The 23,773-nt window shown below is 32.5% G+C and overlaps 1 protein-coding gene across 3 annotated transcripts; it reads right to left on the bottom strand.

Annotated features, from left to right (window-relative positions):
* Window positions 1-714: 714 nt before the first annotated feature.
* LOC106673818 lies at window positions 715-18,779 on the bottom strand. 3 transcript variants are annotated; one of them, XM_014406116.2, is made up of 3 exons: window positions 18,510-18,707; window positions 14,355-14,563; window positions 715-2,180 (listed from the first exon to the last, which is right to left on the bottom strand). In XM_014406116.2, the coding sequence occupies exons 2-3, from the start codon at window positions 14,548-14,550 to the stop codon at window positions 1,021-1,023; spliced, it is 1,356 nt and encodes a 451-aa protein (XP_014261602.1). In that variant the 5' UTR covers window positions 14,551-14,563; window positions 18,510-18,707; the 3' UTR covers window positions 715-1,020. The 3 variants fall into 3 exon arrangements, with proteins under 3 accessions (XP_014261602.1, XP_014261600.1, XP_014261601.1); XM_014406114.2 differs by lacking the exon at window positions 715-2,180 and adding an exon at window positions 4,275-5,456 and having other exon boundaries at window positions 18,510-18,681; XM_014406115.2 differs by lacking the exon at window positions 715-2,180 and adding an exon at window positions 12,853-14,152 and having other exon boundaries at window positions 18,510-18,779.
* Window positions 18,780-23,773: the final 4,994 nt, after the last annotated feature.

Raw genomic sequence — 23,773 nt, forward strand, 5'->3', positions numbered from 1 at the left:
CATCCATTCGTAAGTATGTCGGGTTTGAACTCATGGCCTCTGGATTCAAACCCAGGACGTTACCGAGTGAGAAGTCGCCGTGTTTATTTTCAACAAATCTAATGAAAATATAAACGATAATTAAATAAAAATAGTCCACCATTGACATATATCAAATGCAGATTAATAAAATAAAATCTCCCTCTGCCAACCTAACATGTGACAAAATCAATTACTTTTTTACACATAATAATTGAAATATTTGTGGTGTCCAGCTTGCCTAATGGTTATTTGAAATTCCCTATGGTGCTGCACACACTCAAGCTCACATGCCGCACAAAATTACGCTGCAATCCATCAGGGCATGACAGTACCATACCATACAAAACCGAGCCATAATTAATTTTATTAATCATTTTTCTTATAACTTATAAAATAGTATTATTAAAAAGGACAACAGGGCATATAACACATAACAGAAAACATTGTAATTTCGAGAATATAAAAATACATGGATACACATACTATTCATCTTAACTATTAGTGCACATTAGGAATATTAAAAAAAAACTTCATTTAAAAACAATTAAACATATATGTTTACAATTTTAACATCACAAAACAATTTACAATAATAAAAAAGAAATATTAATCACAGCACAAGTTACAGGCTTTATTTTTCACTTTTTTTAATGACTTTTTGTACTTATTAGAAAAATGTAAGAATACATTTTTTTAATCTTTGGTGTATATGCATTACATAAATTTACATAAATAATATGCTAAAATTTTTTGAGTAATTTGGTCAATTCCGATCGTTTTGGGTTGACTATCCTCATTGGGCTGTCAGACACGTTTCAGCATTTCATCATAATTAGTGTCGAGTCTGGGTGATTTGAGGTATGGAATTGAGAATAGGTAGACCAAAATGATCGGTAAAGAACCAAAAATATAACTCCACCGCCTCGCAAACCACACGGAAATCTCTCAATTTTTAAATCAAATACTCGTATTTATTTTTGTATTTGAATAGACTACTGTTTAAAGAAGGCATTTTATTTTCTTATCGATTCCAAGCATGGTCCCAAAAGTTGACATATTAGGGTATTTCAACATGATATTGTTTACTGGATAAAATGGTTGTTCATTTTCCCATGTACACAAATGTTTACCACTGGCCAAACTGTATATGGCAAAATTGTGATTTTTGTTCGATAAATAGAATAAAAGAAGATATTTATTTAGGATTGTATACAACATAAAAGAAGTTTTCTTCTGTACAGGTATATCAACAGTTTTAGACCATAAATAATCACCACTTGGAATGGCCATTGCATTCAATGAAAACGTATTGTCGACCAAATTGAGTATGTAAACATAAGGAAGTTTTTTATTCAGAGTTAAGGAATATGAATTAGGAATTTTAAGTACGTTAACACAACCAGTTAAAAGGTTTACAACAACAGGGGTAAAATGGTCTTCATCAATGAAACCGAAATATTTAGAAGTAAAAGAAATACTTCCTTTGCCCCTTTGTGAAATGTATGTGGATTGAAGAATGGTAGCATTGGCAGAATAGGAAGTGACCGTGTCTAAAGAAACCAGGTTAAATTGTTTTTCTGTGCTAAAAAACAAAACTGAACTACCATTAATCATGATTTTTCGTTGAAGAACGGAAGTATCGCGATCAATAACTAAAACACAAATGTCAGAAGATATCCATACATATTTTTTTACAAGAGTTATCTTGACGATATAACACGTATAGGAATGAAATTGTTTTATAAAAGTATCCAATGAATTCACATCCTGGTTGATTGTAGTTTCTGTAACCGCTATTGCCTTTTCGTATTGAAATCTTCCATTGATATACTCATAAATTACTATAATGTTGTTGAAAGAGATGAAAAGGGAATCTTGAACCGCATACAAACAGTTTATACCGTAGTTTTTGTCGCTAATTTTTATCGATTGGAGTTTTTGAAAAACCTTATCTTTCAATTGGAATATATCTACAGACATCGTGTGACTGCGCAGTGCTTGAAACATCCATATCTTATTGAACATAACTTGTAAAACAGAATTTGATATAATAATTTCTGAACATGTCTGGTTCATCCAGTTCCTTGTCAGTGTTAGCAAGAAGTCACTGTAGACAAAAGCCCATTTACAAAGAGGATCCAAACATCCGACTCCTTCACCTGGGAATTCACAACAGTAAATTGAAACAAAAAATGTACTATTATATTACTATACCTTTTTTTATGACATGCTAAAAATAAAACATTTAATAATTTGAATGATTATGAATTAGATTTTTCATCTTTTCATTAAAAAAACATGTAAAACAGTCATAGTGAGATAAGCAAAATAAATTAGTCAATACTTAACAACTTGCAATTATCAAAACACCAATGAACATATTCCATCGTGTGCAAAAAATGAGCTGGTCTAAAAATAACAATGAATTAAAATGGATATTTAAACCGATAATCCAAACATACTTGGTTTTTACTATATGTACTGCCAAAGTGAGTTCCCCCTGTTCTGATTCTTAGAGAAAACATGGTTGTTTTATTGATGGTTTTGTGCCCCCTAGGGTATGTTGATTGTATTTATTAGCATGTATTGTGAAAGGGCAGAAAGTGGAATATTTAGTTCCCATCCCCCCTCAAATAGGTTAATGTGTACCCGTCACGGGTGTTGGCAGGGGTCAGACGTCAGTTCTTAACCGTCCTGCTAACAAGGTTGGGCTAAGCGGCTATCAGCTATCATTTCAGCCCACAATGCAATTAGTTTCTAGATCTATACCCACTCAGTAGTAGAAGAAGAAGAAAAATAATTTTATTCTGGGACTGGTGTACCCTAAGAATAATTTACATGAAATAAAGGAAGTTCCTTCTATGAAATTAAAAGTAAAAAAAAAGGTAGAAATCTTGACCCAATGTTTATCGGTAAGGCAGGCCAGAAGAGAAAATTACAAAAATATTATACAAAAATAACAAATGTTAATGTGAGGTCTCTGCTTGGAGGGAGAGGAGGTGATTATCCAGGTGGGATTTAAAGGAGGAAAAGGAGGCAGCGTGACGAATAGAAAGGGGAAGGGAGTTCCAGAGTTTAGGGGCTCGGGTCAGAAAGGATCTTTCGAAGGTATGGGTTGTATGTTATGGAAGGATAAGGTTCATTGGGGATGAACGGGGTCTTATGAGTGTGATATGAGTTGAATTGGAGGGATTGGATGATGTAAGGAGGACGACGAGTGTGGATGGACTGGAAAAGAAAGCAACCTAGGAAATTCTGTGCACGGAAGGAGGCAAATAGCCAGGAAAGTTGTAGTACCCCAAGTATTTGTTTTTCCTGTCATCAGCATTCTCACACTACATTCATGCCAATAAATACATTCACTCTCAACACATGCTAGGGATACAAACGAATGGTACTTTATAATAAAACAAACCGTAGAAATGGTGAATGATGAAGGGAGTGCTGTGTTCAATCTTTTAAAAAAAAAGGATTAAAACAAACCATGTTTTCTCTGAGAATTGGAACAGGTGATGCAAATACTCGCTGCCATGTCTGAGCACAATTGGTTGGCATTCTTACATGCTCTACACATGAAACCAAGGAATTGCACTATTGTATTAGGTGGGTAATGAGCAACTTTTCTCTGCATGCTTTGGCTTGGAAGTAAGTTTCTGTGTGTCAACCTCACATGGCCTACCCTTAATCGGGAGATGGCCCTTCTGCAAGTCAAATCCTCTGAGGTTCAAACCTATAGTGCTCTTGATATGCAAGAGCTTCTCTGCTGGATCCAGCCCACTGATTTAATCATGTACTTTATTGCGTTTTTAGCATAAGGGGGCTGGATCATGGTGGTTAAGTCCGGAGATTGGAATGCCCCGAACTTAGCCACCTCGTCGCCTTTTTTACCCTGCAGACCGGGTACCCAGACATTATTTTGTCGAGATGCTCCAGTTCATAGTCTCTCCAGTAAGAGCACAATGGGAGGGTAAATGGAGAACCTGTCAAGAACAGCAGTAACCACGCTGAGGGAGTCAGTGCAGACAAGGAACAAAATTCTTATATATTTATTTATATATTATTCTTATTTTCAAGGAAGGTATGAAATACATTTTAACATTAATATTTTATGATTAGTTAAAATGATGTACTAATATAGAAAATAATATGAATTACTGAATAAAAAATTTATTTCAGCTTATTCTGAAATGTCAAAAAGCATATAATTGTTGTGGAAACTACATTATTGAGCAAATAATTCAATTTTTTTTAAAATTGCCATTAAATTTATAATAACGATTTTACAATATATTCAATACCACACTTTTTCCTCAAGAAACGAGAACAGGGATATATTAAAAATTTGTCATTATCTACTTGCAATGGCATCAAATTATCACCGCAGTAACAATACTTTCCATCAGACAGTCTATAAACGGCATAGTTGTCCAATTTGTTGTTATATGGGAGAATTAAAATAAACTTATTCAAAATGATTTTAAGTTTGAGACAACGCAAATGCCAAAGGTGAACTGTAGCGTGTATATCCGACGACCATAAACAAGCACCATTTACAAGATGAATAGCTTTGAATATGTAAAATGTACCATTACTGTGAAGAATGTAAACATAAGGATGAATTCTATTGAGCGCTAAACAATAAGAATGGCTAACGTTAAGAACTTGTAGTCTCCCAGAGGAACAGCCTACAACAACTGGTCGAGAATTATCTTGATCGATAAAAGCAATGTAATTATTATTAATAGAGATTGCTCCTTTAAATTTATAATAGGCATTTATGCGCCTATGCAACTCACCCTGTTTAAAAAAAATGGTTATTGTATTTATTGATACTACAGCAAACATGTTTGTATTATTAACTAATGTATCTTCTTCACTTGTGATTTTAATTGTTTTCAATACAATTGTATTTGTTAAATCAACGACTAATAAATCATTGCCGTAAGACAGCCATAAGTAATTATCTAATAAGACTATTTTGCTGATATCTACATGACAAGTGTGGTATTGTTTTAAAAAATCACCTAAAAGCATTGAGTTTGAGTTAGTTTTCAGCCCACTTTCAGTAATTGCGATCATTTTTGATAAATGGAACTTCCCGTCGACATATTTAAAAATCTCTATAGTATTACCAAAAGACAAGAACAGAGAACGTTTTATCGGGTATAAATATTTTATGTTAGCCTTCGTGTTAGAAATTTGCAAAGACTGTAGCTTTTTAAAAACCTTATCTTTCAACTCATAGACTGCTAACGTTTGATAATCCGACAATACTTGGAACATCCATAAATTGTGACATTTCACTTGTTCCACGTTGCTTGGAACGAATGTATCAGAATAGCTGTGGGTTCTCCAGTTCCTCGTTAAACTTATCATGTGGTGACTGTAGACAAAAGCCCATTTACAAACGGGATCCAAACATCCAACTCCATCACCTGAGAATTGACAACAGCATATTGAGCGTATATTTCAATCATACCTAATTTGAACAATATCAGTTAACAAAATTAATTGTTGACAAGTTTAAAACTGCCAATTAACTATTGTAATAGTCATTTTGTATTATTTATAAAACATGTTGACATTACATTTCTCTCAAAAGAGACAATTTTTGTTTTAAGAGTTTTAATTTTTTTTCTTATAAATATATGCACAATTAACCTTCAAGCAGTCAAACTGGGGTAGTTTGTACCCCAAGGGATGTTTTCTTTTCTTAAGTTTTGCAGAAATCACAAAACTGAACCTCCTAGCCTTGTTCTATTCTAAAACAATGTATAGAGCGGACTGGACAAGGAGACGGGTGAAGAGAAAAACCCATCCTATGGGATCATAACTATCGCATAAAACTTGCTATATTAGCCTTTTTTTAACGGTTATTTTAATACTTTTTTCTGTCAATTATGCATATTTATAACTTCTGATTTTTTCTAGATATTCTTAATTTATTAGTCATAGATAATTCACTAATACGACTATTTTCTAATCCTAAGAGAAATGTACTTTTTTTTTGACAGGTGAAGAGAAAAACCCATCCTACGGGATCAAAACTATCCCATAAAACTTGCTATATTAGCATTTTTTTAACGGTTATTTTAATACTTTTTTCTGTCAATATTGCATATTTATAACTTCTGATTTTTTCTAGATATTCTTAATTTATTTGTCATAGATAATTCACTAATATAACTATTTTCTAATCCTAAGAGAAATGTACTGATTTTTTTATTCAAGAAATATTCTTCAGCCTATTGGAACATTTCTCATAGGAACTCACAAAAATGGTTGCATACATGTTTTAGATCAAGTTTTGAGTTTTGCCATGAGCTACAGGAAGTTTTTCTCATCTCCTCAGATGTCTTAGATTTAATTAATTAATTCACGTCATTAGAGAAAAGAAAAAGACAATTGTCAGCGATCCGCGCTGTTTTTTATTACAAGATGAGTGAATATACCACACTTGATAAAATACTGCATCACTTTCAAAATAGATGCTTGGTTTTGGGATATAAGCAGTAAAACTACCGAATATTTTATCAGTATCAAAAATAGGACTCAAAACTATTTTATTACGAGGTATTACGATGAAATTAGACTGTTAACCTTGTCAAATCTAAGAGTCTATTTTTAGAATGACTATCATACTAACAGTCATGGCAATACAGGTATTTTAAAGAACTAAATGTTTAATGAGGTACAATTTGATTTCAATTTTTTATTATTGCTTTATTTTATTTTTTGGCTTTACTTTCATATTCTTTAATTTTTACTCTTCCTTCACTTTTTGGATTGTTTTGTTCTTTTGTTGCTTTATTTATGTTTTTATTCACCTCTGGCAAACATAATTTTCCTCCTGTACTATGCTTATTTTATAGTTAGTTATTTTATTTTATATTACTCCATTATAACAAATATTATTATAGAAATCAAACATAGGAACTTACCCTTCTATTGGATTGTTTTTCTAATTTTATGAAATTGTAATAAATTATATGCAGTTAACTGTTTAAATTTTATGATTGAATTATTGCTATTGCAAACAAAAAATATTTTTTATGAGTACCATTCATTTCCCACTTCCTACACAATTTGTTAACAAAACATTTTGTTATTAAAAATTTTTTAATAATAAAAAATAAAAATGATGGGGTAACTTTGTACCCCACATGACATGACTGCTCAAAGGTTAAATCTTTTATATTTTTAGCTGATAATTAATTTTAGTGGAAATAAATAATGCATTTTTTGTTTATAATTGAAAATCCCACTGTAGTTTTTACTGTTTTAATAGCTCAAATTTATCTCTTATGTTCACCCTATTTTTATTTTATAGTTTCTATCTAAGCTTTACGCTTAGGCAAGCATTTGACTTACATATTTTTTAAATTTAATAATTATTTTTATTGTTAATTTTTTATAAATACAAGTTCAGTTGGTACATTCTGGTAGATGTCAGCTTTGTCGTTATTGTATAAATCCAAGTAGTGTTCCTTTATCTTATCAATTATAATGTTAAGTAAATATTTAATTTTAAAAAAACGTTGAAAGTGACTTGAAACTTTTTCTCAGCCATTGAATTTTCCTGCTTATAAATGGTTTTAGATTTATTAATGTTCTTCTTCAAATCTGCGATCTGACAATTTTAATTTCATTTGTGGTATAACTCAACACATTTTTTATACTCATCAAGTTGTATCATCATTTGGCCATGGGGTTCTTGAATCATAACTTTGGCAACCATTGCGCAAAAGATGACACATAGCGTTGCCTGGTATTCTAAGGCTAAAGGCAAATGTCTTAAGTTTGGAAAACAAATGTGGCAATTTTAATTTCTTTGACAATATAATATACATTAAATAAGATGTTATACTTATGATAAAATTCTAATAATTTTAGCATCATACTACAAATGTTGAGGCAACTTAAGGAGAATAAAAGTAAAATGTGAGTTCTATCACAACATAAATAGAAATTGTCAGATTTTCTTTTTTTTAAATGGTTTTAATGGCCCTGTTATTTTCTCATATCATTTGGAGGAAACAATACTTGATGACCAATTTGTACATTTTGGAGAAGGGGAGCGTGAACGGTCAAGGGTGACAGTGGAATATGAGCAAGTTGTCCACACAGAAAAACAACTCAGTATTTCTTTTGAAGTTTGTACTTCTTTGCGATGAAATATTATTATTGTGGTTTCTCGCAAGGACTTAACTAAGACGGACTTGGATATATTAAAGACAAAAATAACACAGAAACAGTCTCAAACTTTATTAGCTATTTAGCCGATGCCGCTGCTCACATAAGATTCAGTACACACTGTGACTCGTTACAAAAATCACTTGCTAGAGCGGGACACAACACCGCCCTCCCCATAGTATAAAAAATACTGATATAATTTTTTATATATAGATAATTATATATTTACATTAGACACAAGCTTTTATTAACTGTACTACTAATTTAAACTGAATTAAGGAGAAAACTTCTTAGGTGGATTGATGTTTGTTCACAAATTATATAAACTACTGGATATGTGGGATTGTGTTAGGACTAGGTTGAGGGATGGACTAGGAGAATTTTTAGAGATGACAAGTTTGGTCAGTTTCTGGTATGGGACTCATAAGGATATTTATTGTTGGATTATAGATTGCTTCCGACCACCAGCTGCGTTTTGGGACATCACTAAGAGAACACTTTCTTCTTTTTAAATCTCTTACGTGTACTCTTCTGACTAGCCTTTTTTTTTTTTTTTTTACTAAATACCAATTTTGTTGCAGACCAACGCTGGAACCCGCTTGGTTAACTCCTCAACATAACTTGTTCACTGACATTTAAAAAAAGGAACATTTAGCTGATGCCTACTATCATTTTTATTGTTTCCAAGATGAAATCCGACCATTTTCTCTCCCTCCCTGGGGTTTATCACAGACATGGGCATTCTAGGGTTGAATCTAATCATGAGAGATATTAGAGTGAAACACCTGTAGCTGTTGATGGTATAGAGCATTACAATGACAAAAATCAAACAACCGATCTTGAATAGATGATAAATCTGGCCTGGGGGACATGAAAGACTTAATTAATGATTTTTTAAATGTTTGATCTCCATATCTGGCTAAGCCATTCGATTGTGAAATGTATGGTGAATTATGCCATAACTTAATTTGGCGCTGACTGCAAAACAACAATAATTCACTACAGTTGAATGGTGGACCATTGCCAGAGACCATGACCTTGGGGTACATAAATCTAGAAAACACTTCATTTCATTTTTCAATAATGACACTGACTTGTGACAAACTTATATAAAAGCATTCAATCCGTTTCGAGAATGAGTCGACAATGACAAAAAATTTAAAAAGATCAATGTGCACTCTCTCCCCGTAAGTTGTAGACATAGGCTTTTTTCTTACCTTCAAGTTTTCTTACCTCTTTGCTTTTATTCTGAGCTGCCAGACAAATTTTACATTATCCAATAAATTTTTCAATCTGTTGATCCATTTTTGACCACAACACATAAGATCTAGCCAACTCCTATGATCTCACTATACCAACATAGCTATGGTATAACATGGTCAAAACCTTCATCCACAAATTCTGAAGTATGACGACTTTATTTCATAAAAATATACAAACATCACTAACAGACAGTAATTTAAAATAACCTTAAAATAAGCATAAAGTTCTGTCTGATGAGATATCTTCAACTAAGAAAACTTTAGGCATTCACTGACTGACTTTAAGACTTATTTATTATTGAGTAAACTACAACATTTTACTTCACTAAACGGAATTAAAGGTGTGAACATATAAATAAAATTATTGGCATCTAAATCAGGGCAACTTGCTTTTACTGGTAGATGAGACATTATGTCTGCTTGGGACATACATTTCCTTTTTGAAGACAATTCTATATTGATAAGCCAACAAAGTAATATACCATATGACTAAGCTGGTGGAATTTTCTTTATTTCGGAGAAAATAGACTTTAATGGATCATGGTATCTGACAATAATTGTAAACAATCTGCCAAACAGATATTTGATGACCCCCAAATTGACTGTAGTTCCTTTGTGCTGCAGTAAGCGAGGCAGATCCAAAAAAGATGGGTTGTTCAGAACCATCAACAATATGGTTTAAAACTGCGCCAAAACCGTAGGAACTGGCATCTATTGTTATCACAAAGGGCTTAGATGGGTCAAAATGCACTAACAGTGTCCTTTCAGTTATCACTCCTTGGAATGTTGAAAGGCTTTTTCACACTCCAAAGACCATGACCAGGCAACATCCTTCATAAGTAGCATTCAAGCACATCAGCCCCCATTTCGATGAAATTTTTATAATTGATTGATGACAAAAAAAACCACTTTACTGACTTATATTACAAGGCCGTGGAATTGCAATAATTTCCTCAACTTCGATATTACTGGGACATCTACCAGTTCCAGAAAGATGAAATCCCAAAAAACTTATATATATAAATTATTGGAAGATAAATAATAATTTTATATTGTTTTGTAACCTTGTAAATCATCCCACATTTTATTAAAAATTTTAACAGATAACAATAAATGTGAAACCATATATTTTTTTAATCATTTATTTAAATATTTATCAGTGTTTTAACATTAAAAATATTAGATATAAACTCTTTAGTTTATTAATTATTCAGAAATAGTGAGATGTGGTCTGGTGAGATGTAGGTTTCAGAAAAACATTTTCTTTATCGTGCCAACGTTTCGATCTTTATTGAGATCATCTTCAGGGCCTGGGATTTACAAACATTGTTTACATTTAACATGTAGGATGTGGAAAAAAGTGAATTTATACAATGCAAAATACATTTTTTATATTCAATCAAAGTATTTCTACTCACTCAAAGTGTTTGTCTTCTGTGTAATTGTGCCATTGTGAGTAGAAATACTTAGATTGAATATAAAAAATGTATTTGCATTGCATAAATTCACTTTTTTCCACATCCTACATGTATTTGTTAAATGTAAACAATGTTTGTAAATCTCAGGCCCTGAAGATGATCTCAATAAAGATCGAAACTTTGGCACGATAAAGAAAATGTTTTTCTGAAACCTACATCTCACCAGACCGCATCTCACGATTTCTGAATAATTATCGATTAACGGTCACTAACCACCACACATTTCTTTAGTTTGTAACCCTTTTTTAACAGCTATAGTTAAAATATAAATCAATTAAAAAAAAAAAAAAATGGAATTCACATAACAATCACAATATGAAACATTAAATTCTCGTAGTTAGATAGTTTTTTGGCATGGCTTAATTGTTTGTCATGTTTATTTTCTATTAAAACAGGCTTGATAGAAAAAAATGTAACACAATCTTTAAGTTGATAATGACGATTTAAAGCTACTTGTAATGGACCAATCGCACAACAAACCAAAAGTTACTTATCATCTATTGTACATGAAAAAAAAAAACTATATAAAATACAAAAAAAAAAACTTTTAATATCATAACTTTTTACAGAACAGTACATGTGGCAGTAATGCTCAATAAGGTACTATTATTTTTGTTTTAAAAATTTAAATAATTAAGAACTGCTTGTATATCATCGTAGACCAATTTTTTTTTTTAAATTTAAATTTAGGACCTAATTCCAATTAATTATTCTTTCTATGTAAGGTATTGGTTGAGATAAAAAAGTCATGTCATGAGCGGGATTCGAACCCACGACCTTCGGCTAAATACGGCACTACTCTACCACTTGAGCTATAGGAGCTATAGCTATATATTGGTAGAGCATCGGAGTATTTACCCAAAGGTCGTGGGTTTGAATCCCACTCATGACACTGACTTTTTTATCTCAACCAATACCTTACATAATCCACAGAATCCTGCTCGTGACAGTGACTTCTTTATCAATACCTCACATAAAGATTTGAAACATGTTATTTGGTCAATTGGACCATGAAATCTAATGGGATTAAATACATTTTTTTTTTTTTTTTTTTTTTTTTGATGACTATCTATTCAAGAGAAATTCAGCCGGGCTGTCGAGAAAAGAACACCTTGTATAAAAAAAAATACAAAATACAAAAACCCTTCCAGTAAAGTAGGCGAAAAACAAATTTTGTTGAACAATTCTGGATTCTTTTTTGCATTTAAAATCCTTGAATTAATAAAAAAAATAGACATTTCTGACTGGATTCATTAAAGGGCAGTTTTTTCACACTGATGTCCAATGTTCAATTTAAAAATTTATAACACCACTGGATTTTAGCTAAATTCAACATTATTACAACCATCTGAAATTTTCTGCTTTCAGGTTTTTGATTTTCTGATGTCTTGGTTGAGATAAAAAAAAGTCAGTGTCACGAGTCGGATTCGAACCCACGACCTTTGGCTAAATACGCCACTGCTCTTGAATGCTACTTGTGTCACTGATATTTTTATCTCAACCAAGACCTTACATAGAAAGGATTATTAACTGAAATAAGTAACTTGGTCAATTGACCACTAAAATGTAAATGGATTAATATTTAATAAGGAAAAAAAAATCATTTCACTAAACAGCTCTCCATGGCTACTTCATAAGTCGCTGAGAATCCAATCCTGATTACAAGACATTTGAAAATGGCAAAAAGAGGGAAAATTCGAACGGTTGTAGGTTGAGATCGAGAGTTGGTGTCCGGGAGGATCGAAGTCAAGATAGCTCAAGCGATTAGAGTAGCGGTCTTGCGAAGGTCTTGGGTTCGAATCCCGCTCGTGACACTGACTTTTTTATCTCAATCAAGAATTTATATAGAATAATTAATTGAAATAAGTAACTTGGTCAATCGACCACTAAAACGTAAATGGATTAGAACCTAATATTAAAAAAACATAAGTTAATAATCTGAACAGAATCCAAAATAACAAAAACTTTTTCTTTTTGACTGGTATATACTATGTACAATACTTTAAGTACAAATTATTTGTAACAATAATTATAAATAGGATCTCAAAATCAGTTCTAATCTTCTACTGGTGTTGGACATGGCTCTGGAAACTAGAAACCTATGGCTGAACATTTGTATAGACCCCGTAAATCTAGAGCTATACAAGAATTTCCCTGTTTTTATGCTGTAGACTGCGAAGTACTGATTTGCACGATCGTTGGAACAAAGTAAAAGATATCTCTGCAGAATAACAACTAACGTCAGTTGTTGCTGACTTTGGCATTTAGGAAGTGTCAACAACTCAGACCAGATAATTTCGCCAGTCAGGATTGACATGGCCTGGAGGAAGAATTGATTGTTTACAAAACTCAAAATATAAGCCAACGGAAGTTCACTGTGTAAAGTGATGCATAATGGATTGGCGAAATTATATCTTTTGACAGCCCAATATGTCAGATTAATGAACACAAGAGAATCGTTGGAAGTGTCGTCTTTGAAGCAGACGTACTGAGTGTTAAAAGTTATGTTTTTCTTATGGCTTACAATTTGATTTTTAGTAATAATTTTTTCTCTTCCATTTGGGCAGAAAGAAAAAATTCCATTTTTAGCTACTACAACTAATTGGTTTTCATTTACACAAAAATCTACATGGTTTTCACCATTAATAATTTTTTCAATATTTCCTGTTTTTCTATTTATTATTAGAACTTCCCTTGAAAACTCATTGAACAGCCAAATATATTCTTTAAATATGGCAATACAGAAGATTAACAATGTGTGAGAAAATATTTTTGACATAAAAGCTTCTTTATCAACAACAGTCGTCTTGACACCATGACTATCAAGCGCTATTACTCTTTCGAATATAAATTCCCCATTCATATTTAGGTAAATTACAACTATATTATTAGACGTGATGATAAGAGTCTCACAGTCATAAGACAAAAATAAACTCCCATCGTTTGGAATAAGGGTTCTCAGTCTCTGAACTTTCCTAAACACCTTTTCCTTTAATCTATAAACATCCACAGAACTGTGATTATAAAAAGAATGAAACATCCAGCCTTTTCGTATAGTGATGTGTTCTACACTAGAATCGAGTTTAACCTCTTTGTAATCGTCATTTTTCCAGTTCCTTACTAATTCTCCTGCAAAGGCACCATATAGCAAAGCCCATTTATTCATTGCTTCCAATGTTTGTCCATTAGCTGGTGCACCTGAGAATGGACCACAATGTTATTTGGTGGGCTGAACGATCAGCCAAAAGGTTTCAGTTGAGAAAAAACCATGCCAGGCACTCTCTAGTTAAGTATTAATTCGAGTAAATATGACCAAGCTTTTTAACTTTTTAAATTCACTGTACCATTTGAATAGAAAGCACAATTTAATTAAACTCTGATTTTATCTAATACTACTTACTGGGTATGTTCTTGCTGTCAATGTACTCTTCGTGTATGTCGTCCAGTTCACACAAATGTTTCCACAAAGTATCAGAATTTCCAATACTCCTCCATCTTTTCGAGACCATACAAGACCTCGCCAAGTCAGTAGAATTTAAATATGAAAAAATTTTGTAGATTAGTTCAGTTGGGAGATCTCCGAATCTGAATGACATCTTTTGTTTATTCCTGCAAGTTAAATAATACATTATTAACTAAAATATATACTAATAAGGTTAGTGAAACCGATGACTGCCTAAAATTTAAGTTGTGACGGTCAAATTAAACAAAATACAAAAAAAAAAAATTACAAGAATTCCTGTTGTGCCAATTATAAAGGTTAGGGGACAATCTGGGACTAGCACACATTAAAAAAAATTATTACCATCTGTACATTATAATTCATATATATGTTATGTTTTGATACATATTTACAAATAACATTAACACAGTGAATGTTTTGAGATTAGTTAAAAACCTTTGTTTGTCTCCCAACTTTACTCATGGGCTAATCTTAGGCACGGAGGTCCTGGGGCCATCTCTGCCTTAGCATCTGATTGGATTATAGGGATAAATTATCGTATTGGGCTAAAGGGTTGGAGAGTTTATTGTGAAACCTGGAAAATTATGTGGGTATTTTGAGGTCATTGTGGAGAGACACTGGCAACAGTAGACAGTATTAACTATGATTGTAAGGACTTTGGATTGGAAAAACTGAATTCTTTGGATATAGGTATGTTTAGCAGTGCACCACAATTCCAGTCCATATGTCCAAATCGGTTCCGGTAGTGGTTTTATTAGTTTGTTTTTTGTTGAGTTAGATTTGGACCCCAAGCAGTTTATACAGTAGTCTGAAATGTCTGTTCAGTTCCTGTTTTTTATTTATATGTTTTGGTTCCAGGTTAAACAAGCATTTTTACATCATGCCAGTGTTAAAGGCTTTTGCCACAAGGACAAGACCTGTGGGCTTTTTAACTTTAAAACCTCCATTGATGTGGTCTACTAGCCTAGCAAGTTGACCTACTGTGCTAGCCAAGGACAGGAACTGAGTTGTTTTTCCTTTATAATATGTAGAGTAGCTAAATGAGTTTCAATCCTTCTTGATCTTTTCAAAGATTATGCTCAAAGAGCTGAATAGATTAATGGGTCTCATATCAAGTTCATGTGGCTTGCCCTGTTTTTTTAAAAACTTAGTTTTGAGACTTTCTAGCAATTTGGAAAGTAGCTTAGGAAAAACAACAGTGAAGAGGTGGGCTCCTATGCTTTTTTAAAAATGTTTTTGACCCACCAGGAAATGTTTGATTTCTTTAGGAGTGACTAAAATACACTCATGATGAGAGAACAGGTTTGCGCTGCTCTCCACAAATCTATTGACTTGTTTAGCTTTTGTAATAATAACCCAATCAAAAATAACTTTTTCCTGTCAATGGGTTTTTGCAAGGAGTCATAACGAAAATAAATTTTAAAGTATTATTATGTAAGGGTGTGGGCAGCGGTAGCCAAATGGTTAAGGCGTCAGACTCTTGGCTATTAGATCCCATAGTGGTCATGGGTTCAATCCCCTCCATTGCTTCTGAACTCTTTTTCTGTTGCTTAAGGGGACCAGTGGTCACAATTGAAAGAAACTGACACGGGGCGGGATCGGATCTCAGCGACCCTGAATTTTGGTCCCAACCCCCTTCAAAAATGAGTTTCTTCGATGGAAGAACACTGGCACACGAGGGGCAATTCACATGCATGTTGTGAGCTCCCAAAAATGGAGCCAGGAATAAAGTACAATAAGCTGTACAGCTGCAGTGCTTAGGGGGACCTCCTATCCTGGTATCCATAAAAAAAGATTTATGTAAGTAAAATTCCTGTCATACAGGGGAGGGGGCATAATGGGACGATGTCATGGGGGACGAGGGGTCAAACCACTTTTACACACAATACGTTTTGAAAGAAAGAAAAAACTTTATCCTGGGATGAGGGTTCCCTAAGAACAACTACAACGGACAAAAATGTTTGTAAATCTGGCACTTGAATTGAATTATTAAAGGTTTGTCATTATCATATAGTGGAATAAGTTGCAATGAATCATCTAGTACAAAATATAAAAAATGGAAATAAGAATTTAGAGAAAAAAAATTAAATTAATCCCCTGTTTTGTGTGAACATAATCGCAAAATGTAAATTTAAAAAATGAGAATAAAAAATAAAAAAATAAGCTAGAACTTATTTAGCAAAAGGACCTAACAATATTGTCGGACTATGTTGTCTCTGTTTGGAGGGAGATTGCTCATACAGGAGGGATTTAAAAGAGGCAAGGGTTGCGATTTGTACAAAGGAAGAAAATTCCAGATATTTGTGGCTCGAGCTAGGAAGGACCACTCAAATACGGAGGTTTTAAGACAAGAGAGGGATACGGATAGTGATAAAAGAGATGAACACAAGGCCTCCTGTACCTCGACCTGAGCAGGTCTATCGTCCTGTATTTGCTACAACTTATCGGTTGTTCATCAACCTCCATAGCCTTACCAGTGGCGTCTTAGTTACCTTGCTTGTAGCTTTTCCTTTACTACATAGATGCAAGGGCCTGACCGATGAGGGAGATATAAGGGAAACTAGTGAGTGTTACGAGAGCGGATAAAAAATTTGAGTGAAATACTGTTTTCACAATGTAATCAATTAAAAATCCATGGGCTCTGACGGGATTCAAACCCAAAGGAATATAAATGATACATTACTCCTACTAAAAATTACCCTTAGATTGCTTGACTACAGATCTAACTTACACCTAACAAACTCACCATTTACAAGACTTTCCTAAGACTGATATGAACTTACAAAACTGAACTTTGGGAATCAAAGAAAAAACTAATTATTATAAAATCCAATCAAACATGCTAAGAAAAATATTAAACTGTTCCTTATACATCTCAAACCTAACAATCCACAACGTCCTGCAAATCCCATTTGTAACTGAAATTATTAAATCCCAATCAAAAACTTCCATAAAAAATTTAAACCTTCGTCAACAGCTTTCTTGTTCAAACCTCCCTGAAAATCAAACAAGTCGTTTGAAGTGCGGTTGTGGTCGTGAGTAGAAATCGGTTGGCTCACTGCTGGGTGACGTCTATCAAGTGTTACATGCTACATTGTTATTATGTCTGTTATCTCATTTCCTTGTTGCGACTAAAAAACACAGTTGTAACAAATCATAATAAGAAGAAAAAGTTATTAAATCTCAATGACACTACAGCATTGTAGACTCACTCACGAACATGTTCTACTAACTATCATCTTTAAATTATTTCAGTTTATAGAAATGATGAACGTTGGAGTGAGTGCGGTGTTCAATCCTTTTTAAAAAGATAGTTCCTACTCACACTAAGTTGTTTTTCAACGATCCGGATTTCGAGCTTTTAGCTCATCAGATTGTAGAACTCCTTCAACCTGATGATGAGCTAAAAGCTCGAAATCCGGATTGTTGAAAAACAACTGTTTGTAGGAACTATCTTTTTAAAAAGAATTATTTCAGTTTGTACGCGGCAAAACTTCAAACCAACATTTTGTACTATTATACAGATGCTTATCCATTTAAGCGAGATCTAGAAAACCTGCGTTACATTCTCTTATGAAGGTGCGCTGAACATAGAATTTGATACAATTAAACTACTTGACAACCCAGAATCCTCGATATTGGTGTTCAGCCTGTCTTGGATTGTTTACTATATTTTTAAGTTTTTGCTAAGCATAAGCTCACTCGGTAACTCTGCAGGAACTTGCACGATAAATCATGTTTGAAATCGTATTTCCTAATTACTTTCTTTTAATTTCCTACTTGGCTTAAGGTGAATAGAAAGAGGATACTTTTCATGTTTTCAACCCATACAAATCACCCAATTTGGGGGTTTATAAATAAAAATTAGGATGGTTTTAAATGGGATCAATGTGTTATCTATAAATAGCCTATTAATTAATTAATTTGAGGAGTTTACCACCTATTTTTCTAGCGACTATACTGAAGAAAATAACACCACTTTGGGACTGTTTTGATATGTTTTTATACATCAAAGTCTCAAGTATGGAAAATAAAGAGAACAGATAGAGGAACAATATTTACTAAAAGATTATTCATTAAAGAAATTCATACCGGGGAAATGCTTCGGCGAGTCGTCTTATCGAACCAAATTAATGTTCAATTGAAAATTGCCAGGGCAAAATAAACTATGGAGAATTCATAAGTAGCCGGAAACGAACTTGGAAAATACAGATTACAGACGAACACAGAACACTGTTGTGAGTGTCAGCGAGACTCAGCCTTTACTGTCTGTTGGGCGGTAAATTCAAATTTGATTCATTGCTCTTTATAATTTTTAACCTTTTTAAGGATTGGATTCATTTGAATTGAAAGATTTGATGAGTTAAAAGAATGAGAAAGTTTTTACACATGCTTGAAAACAGTTTTTGGTTTATAAGTCACTATATCAGACTTGCTCCTAATTAGAAATTGTTAAAGATTTGGGCATCATGGTATGGTATGGTAAGGTGATAAGGATACTAGGAAGTGGGGTTTGTAGTTTCCAGGCACTGCAGCCTTCTGGCTTATTCCTAGATCCTTAGTTCAGTGCAATAGACTAAATCCTTGTCCTTAGAAGTATCAGGTCATTGACTGTCACTGCTACAATTTCATTCCCTAGGTTTTTTTCTGTATGCTAGGTTATGTTTTCATTGAGCTGTTGTTTTGCATTGGAGGATGATATGGGTGGCTGTTTCCTCCTCCTCATTATATAATCTGCACATGGGATCTCATAGTTGTATATGCCCATTTTGTGTAGTTGTCTTCTCAGATGTCAGAGACAGCTAGTAGTCCTATCACTCCTCTGAGTTAGCCCTCTCCAGTTGCAGCACTGATTTTCCCAGTCTTGGAAAAGTGGTGGTCTTGCGGATCCTCATCTGGCCAGTCTGTCTGCTTTGTCGTTACCCAAAATTCCTCTGTGCCTTGGCACCCAAGATATCATCAGGTTGTTGTGATTCCCCAGGTTTTGGAGATTTTGGATGCATTCGCTGACTAATTTTGATGTAATTCTTTTACATGCTAGTGCTTTAATGGCTGCTTGGAGTTTTTTGCCAGTGTAACCTCTTTTAAGATTTTCCAGGGCACAAGCATTGATGGCATGTATTTCTGTTTGAAAGACCGAAGTGTACTTCCCTAATGAGTTTGATTGCTTATGTTTTGGGCTTGTACAGCAAATGCCCAATACGGTTCCTTCATCTGTTTTGGAGGCATCTGTATAATATACATATCATTGTATCTGATGTTCTCCTGTGTTCTTCCTCTCTTTTATAGGTGAGACATTATAGAATGTTGTGAAGAATGTTTCCGGGAACATATAGTCAGTCCCCGTTTCTAAGAATGGGTATCTGATTTTGTTGATTATGTTTGTATGCCTGAATTGTTTAGTTCCTTTCCAATTTAGTTGTTTCTGGAGCCTAAGTAAACTTTTCCTAACCTCTCCTTGTATAAATATTTCCAGTGGAAGTAGATTTAGCAGAGTTTCTAGTGCACTTATAGGGGTTGTTCTCATTGCCCCTATAGGGTTGGTAGTTTTTGTAAGCTGCCTAATTTTGAATAGCTGCTTTTCATTGAGCTTTGGTCCACCAAATTAATGATCTTGTCATCATTATTGACAGTCAAATAAACTTTTCACCCACCCACACACACACACACACACACACACACACACACACACACACACACACACACACACACACACACACACACACACACACACACACACACCCACATTAGTACTGCTAAAGTAAATAAAACTTTAGGATTTATTACACATCATACTTGGCATTTCAATGATTCAGATGAGCTTAAAATTTTATACACTTCTACTGTAAGACCAATATTAGACTGTTTAACTCTTTGGGCTCCCTCTCTATAAAATATAGATATACTTAATATCAGTGTAAGTAAATTTAAGCAAATTTTATCATTAGAATATTAAATATTGTATCATTAATATAATAAATTAATATTCGTTTTGATTATAATTAATAATTGATAATTATGTAGTATTAGTACATATTTCACATTGTTTCAATTCATTTTACTTTTTTACTATTATTATGTTTATAAACATTTCTAAATTTATGTACAATTATAACCTTTATACTTTTATTGAGTTCATTTGTAATTGAGAAACAGTAAAAAATAAGTAAATAAATAAGTTGTCTGTCCTTTGCTCACTAATCTGTCATCAATAATTTAACAAAACAAGCAAGTACATGAGTAATTGAAAATAGATATTATTCTTATCAAAAATGTGAATGACCAGAAACGGGCAAAGTGTACATTAGTTTTCAAAAAATAAACAAGATTAGATAATTGGTCATGTGAAGAGCTCGTATTTATTTAAAATAAAAATACTCAAATATGCTATATAATACGCATTTATAAAACCTCAAATATGCAATATAATTTGTGCTAAAACTAACAAAATGGAACAAAGAATGTAATGGACATCACTTGACTAATAATCAACTATTTTTTTAACCTAGACATATAGTTCCTTTTTTATCTAGTACTATTCATTTTGAAAGGTAATAGAACATAACAATCGAAACTTAGAATATACAAAATAAATAAAATTAGCCTAATTAAGTTCATGGTCTAAAGAATAATTTTAAAGTTTGTTTTATAAAAGTACAGCGTTTATCGATCAAACAATATTTGTAATTCAAAAAAGATTTTCAACATCATACATTTAAGATATCATTGATTTTATCCCAATTTGGTCAAGTGATAGTTTTCTGTCTTTTAATTTTTCTTGTAATAAAATGTCTACTTCACTGCAAATTTTACTAATTTCTGTTTTGTGTTCAAATGAAAAATCCAACATGCTTTTTTTTTTTTTTTTTTTAGAAAAAGTTAAGTTCCAATTTCAGGCATTGTTTTATGTTTACTAGGTTGAAAATATGAAAGACTACAAATCCCTTTTCCTCAACTTGACTACTTCAGAAAAAAAAAACAATATTTCAGGAAAGGCAAAAGTTTCACCTAGATGTTTTGGAAATAGGGGCCTCAAAAAAGTTGCTGATTATTTCAAAATACTTCAAATTGGGTTTGGCAAGATAATTACAAGGCAAAAAAAATGTGTTAGATTGTTTACAAAATGTTCCAGGCAAGTTAACGGAATTCTAAATCAAATTTTAGACTGCTTTTTTCCTCTCAAGTTCTCAGTTACCTATTTTTTTTTTTTTTTAATAATCAAAAATGTTTCAAACTTGCAATAACCTTGAAATATGCAAATTTATTCAATATTCATTAAATATACAAAAATACACAGAATAAAATTTAAACCCTTGTATCACAAAAGTGTAATTCAGATAAATACTCCGATCACCATGATCGTTAAGTGTTAGGAAAAAGTATGTGCAATTGCATACAAATTCGAGCTCTAGTCATGTGTAAAGGTTTTGTTATTAAGAATTTCATGGTCATGCCCAGATTTTTTCTCATAAATTAGACATGGAAAATAGACCGTAACAAACAAGAACATACCTGAACATTAAGAATAGTATTGAAAATAGTATTCTTGATGAAAATATGAACATAAACTGACAAATTGTGAACAATAGTATTTGACAAATGATCATGATTATATAATATCGGTCATGTGCAATGTTTTGTTGATAAGAATATCATGATGACTTTCAAGTTTTGCATTATTTAAATTCTGTACTAAAAATTTAAATAATATTTTTTGGCCTTTGAATTGTTCTTTGAAACCAGCAATGGTCAATTCTGTCAAACTCTGCTTACAGGAGATAATTAACTAAGCTCCTAGTTGTATATAGTGGTTAAAACTCAGTAATACTTTTATCAGGTTTTATTAATCAGTATTAATACCATTGATAATTTGTCCTTGTTTAAAAAACTCCTGTTTTGATTGAGGGATCTTTAATTTTAGAAAATAAATGTACACCAACGGTCTTCATTTCTTGATTCTATATAGAGAGCACGTAGGATTGTGCCAACCTATATGAGATTGGTGCTTGAACCAGCAACATCTGGGGTCCCTGTTTTGATTTGTAGAGGAAACAGGGATGGTTTACAGTACACAATACTTTATAGACATCTCGTTTTTTTACATCGAAATACAACATAAAATAATAAATATATTTGTAACTTATATTTTAAGCAAGCGGAAAAGGCATAGTTAGATGGTGTCAGACCACATTTTTACTTATGAATAATCTGGATCTTGGCATGGCCACATGATGAAAAAAAACAAATTCAATTATTATTTGCTAAGTATTACTGATTCAGTCCCATTCTATCCAAGGAAGACGAAAATGTACCATTGCTACTGCCTAGTACCAAAACTTTGGTTACGATCCTTGGCAATGTTGTGACTGAATCGGCCTTCATATAAATATGAAACCATCCATTAAAAACTTAATTATGTTACTTTGTAGACATCTTTAAGATTATTTTGTCTTGATTGCTTGATTGTTGCCTAAACATAGGTCAAAAGCCTGGCAGATAATAATTGAATTTTTTTTAAATCTAGACCATACCAAGATCCAGATTATTCCTGGGAAATATGAAAGTATATATTGTAAATAAAGTTTTTCAATATTTAAATATGTTTTCAAGATAACATAGATATTTAAATATTGAAAAACTTTATTTACAATATATACTTTCATATTCCCAGGAATAATCTGAAAAAAAACCCCAAAAAAACAAACCATCCATTAAAAACTTAATTATGTTACTTTGTAGACATCTTTAAGATTATTTTGTTTTGATTGCTTGAGGGATGGTTAGGTTTTTGGTTAGGGATGGTTTTTTTTTTTTTTTTTTTTTTAATCCAGACCATACCAAGATCCAGATTATTCCTGGGAAATATGTAAGTATATATTGTAAATAAAGTTTTTCAATATTTAAATATCTGTTTGTTATCTTGAAAATATAAATTACATGTATGTGAACAGTAGGCTTTTTGCCAAAGGGAATAATCAAAACGGCCAAAAATTATAGCAATAGTGTAAAAATACCACAGTTTGCAGAGAACCATGTGTTCAAATACAAATTAATTAATCAAATTGTAATTATTATTAGAATTTACTTCTTGCCAACTTTAAGTTCATCTTAAAGCTTACACGTTTGCTTCTTCAAGAATTGAACTATCAATTTTCTCTTCAGTACTCGAAATGTCTTACTTCAAAGAATGAATATCAAATAGGAATTATATTTTCTAAATACTATACAGAATTTAATAAGCTCAGCCTGCAGATGAATTATATATTATTACCACTAAATTTAATAGTTACATTAATTAAATATGACAATACCTAATTTTTTCCAATGGGCCATGCGACACAAATATGAAAATTCTG

Source organism: Cimex lectularius, unplaced genomic scaffold (genome assembly GCF_000648675.2).
Source record: "Cimex lectularius strain Harlan isolate CLEC.00 unplaced genomic scaffold, Clec_2.1 scaffold15, whole genome shotgun sequence".
Lineage (NCBI taxonomy): Eukaryota > Metazoa > Arthropoda > Insecta > Hemiptera > Cimicidae > Cimex > Cimex lectularius.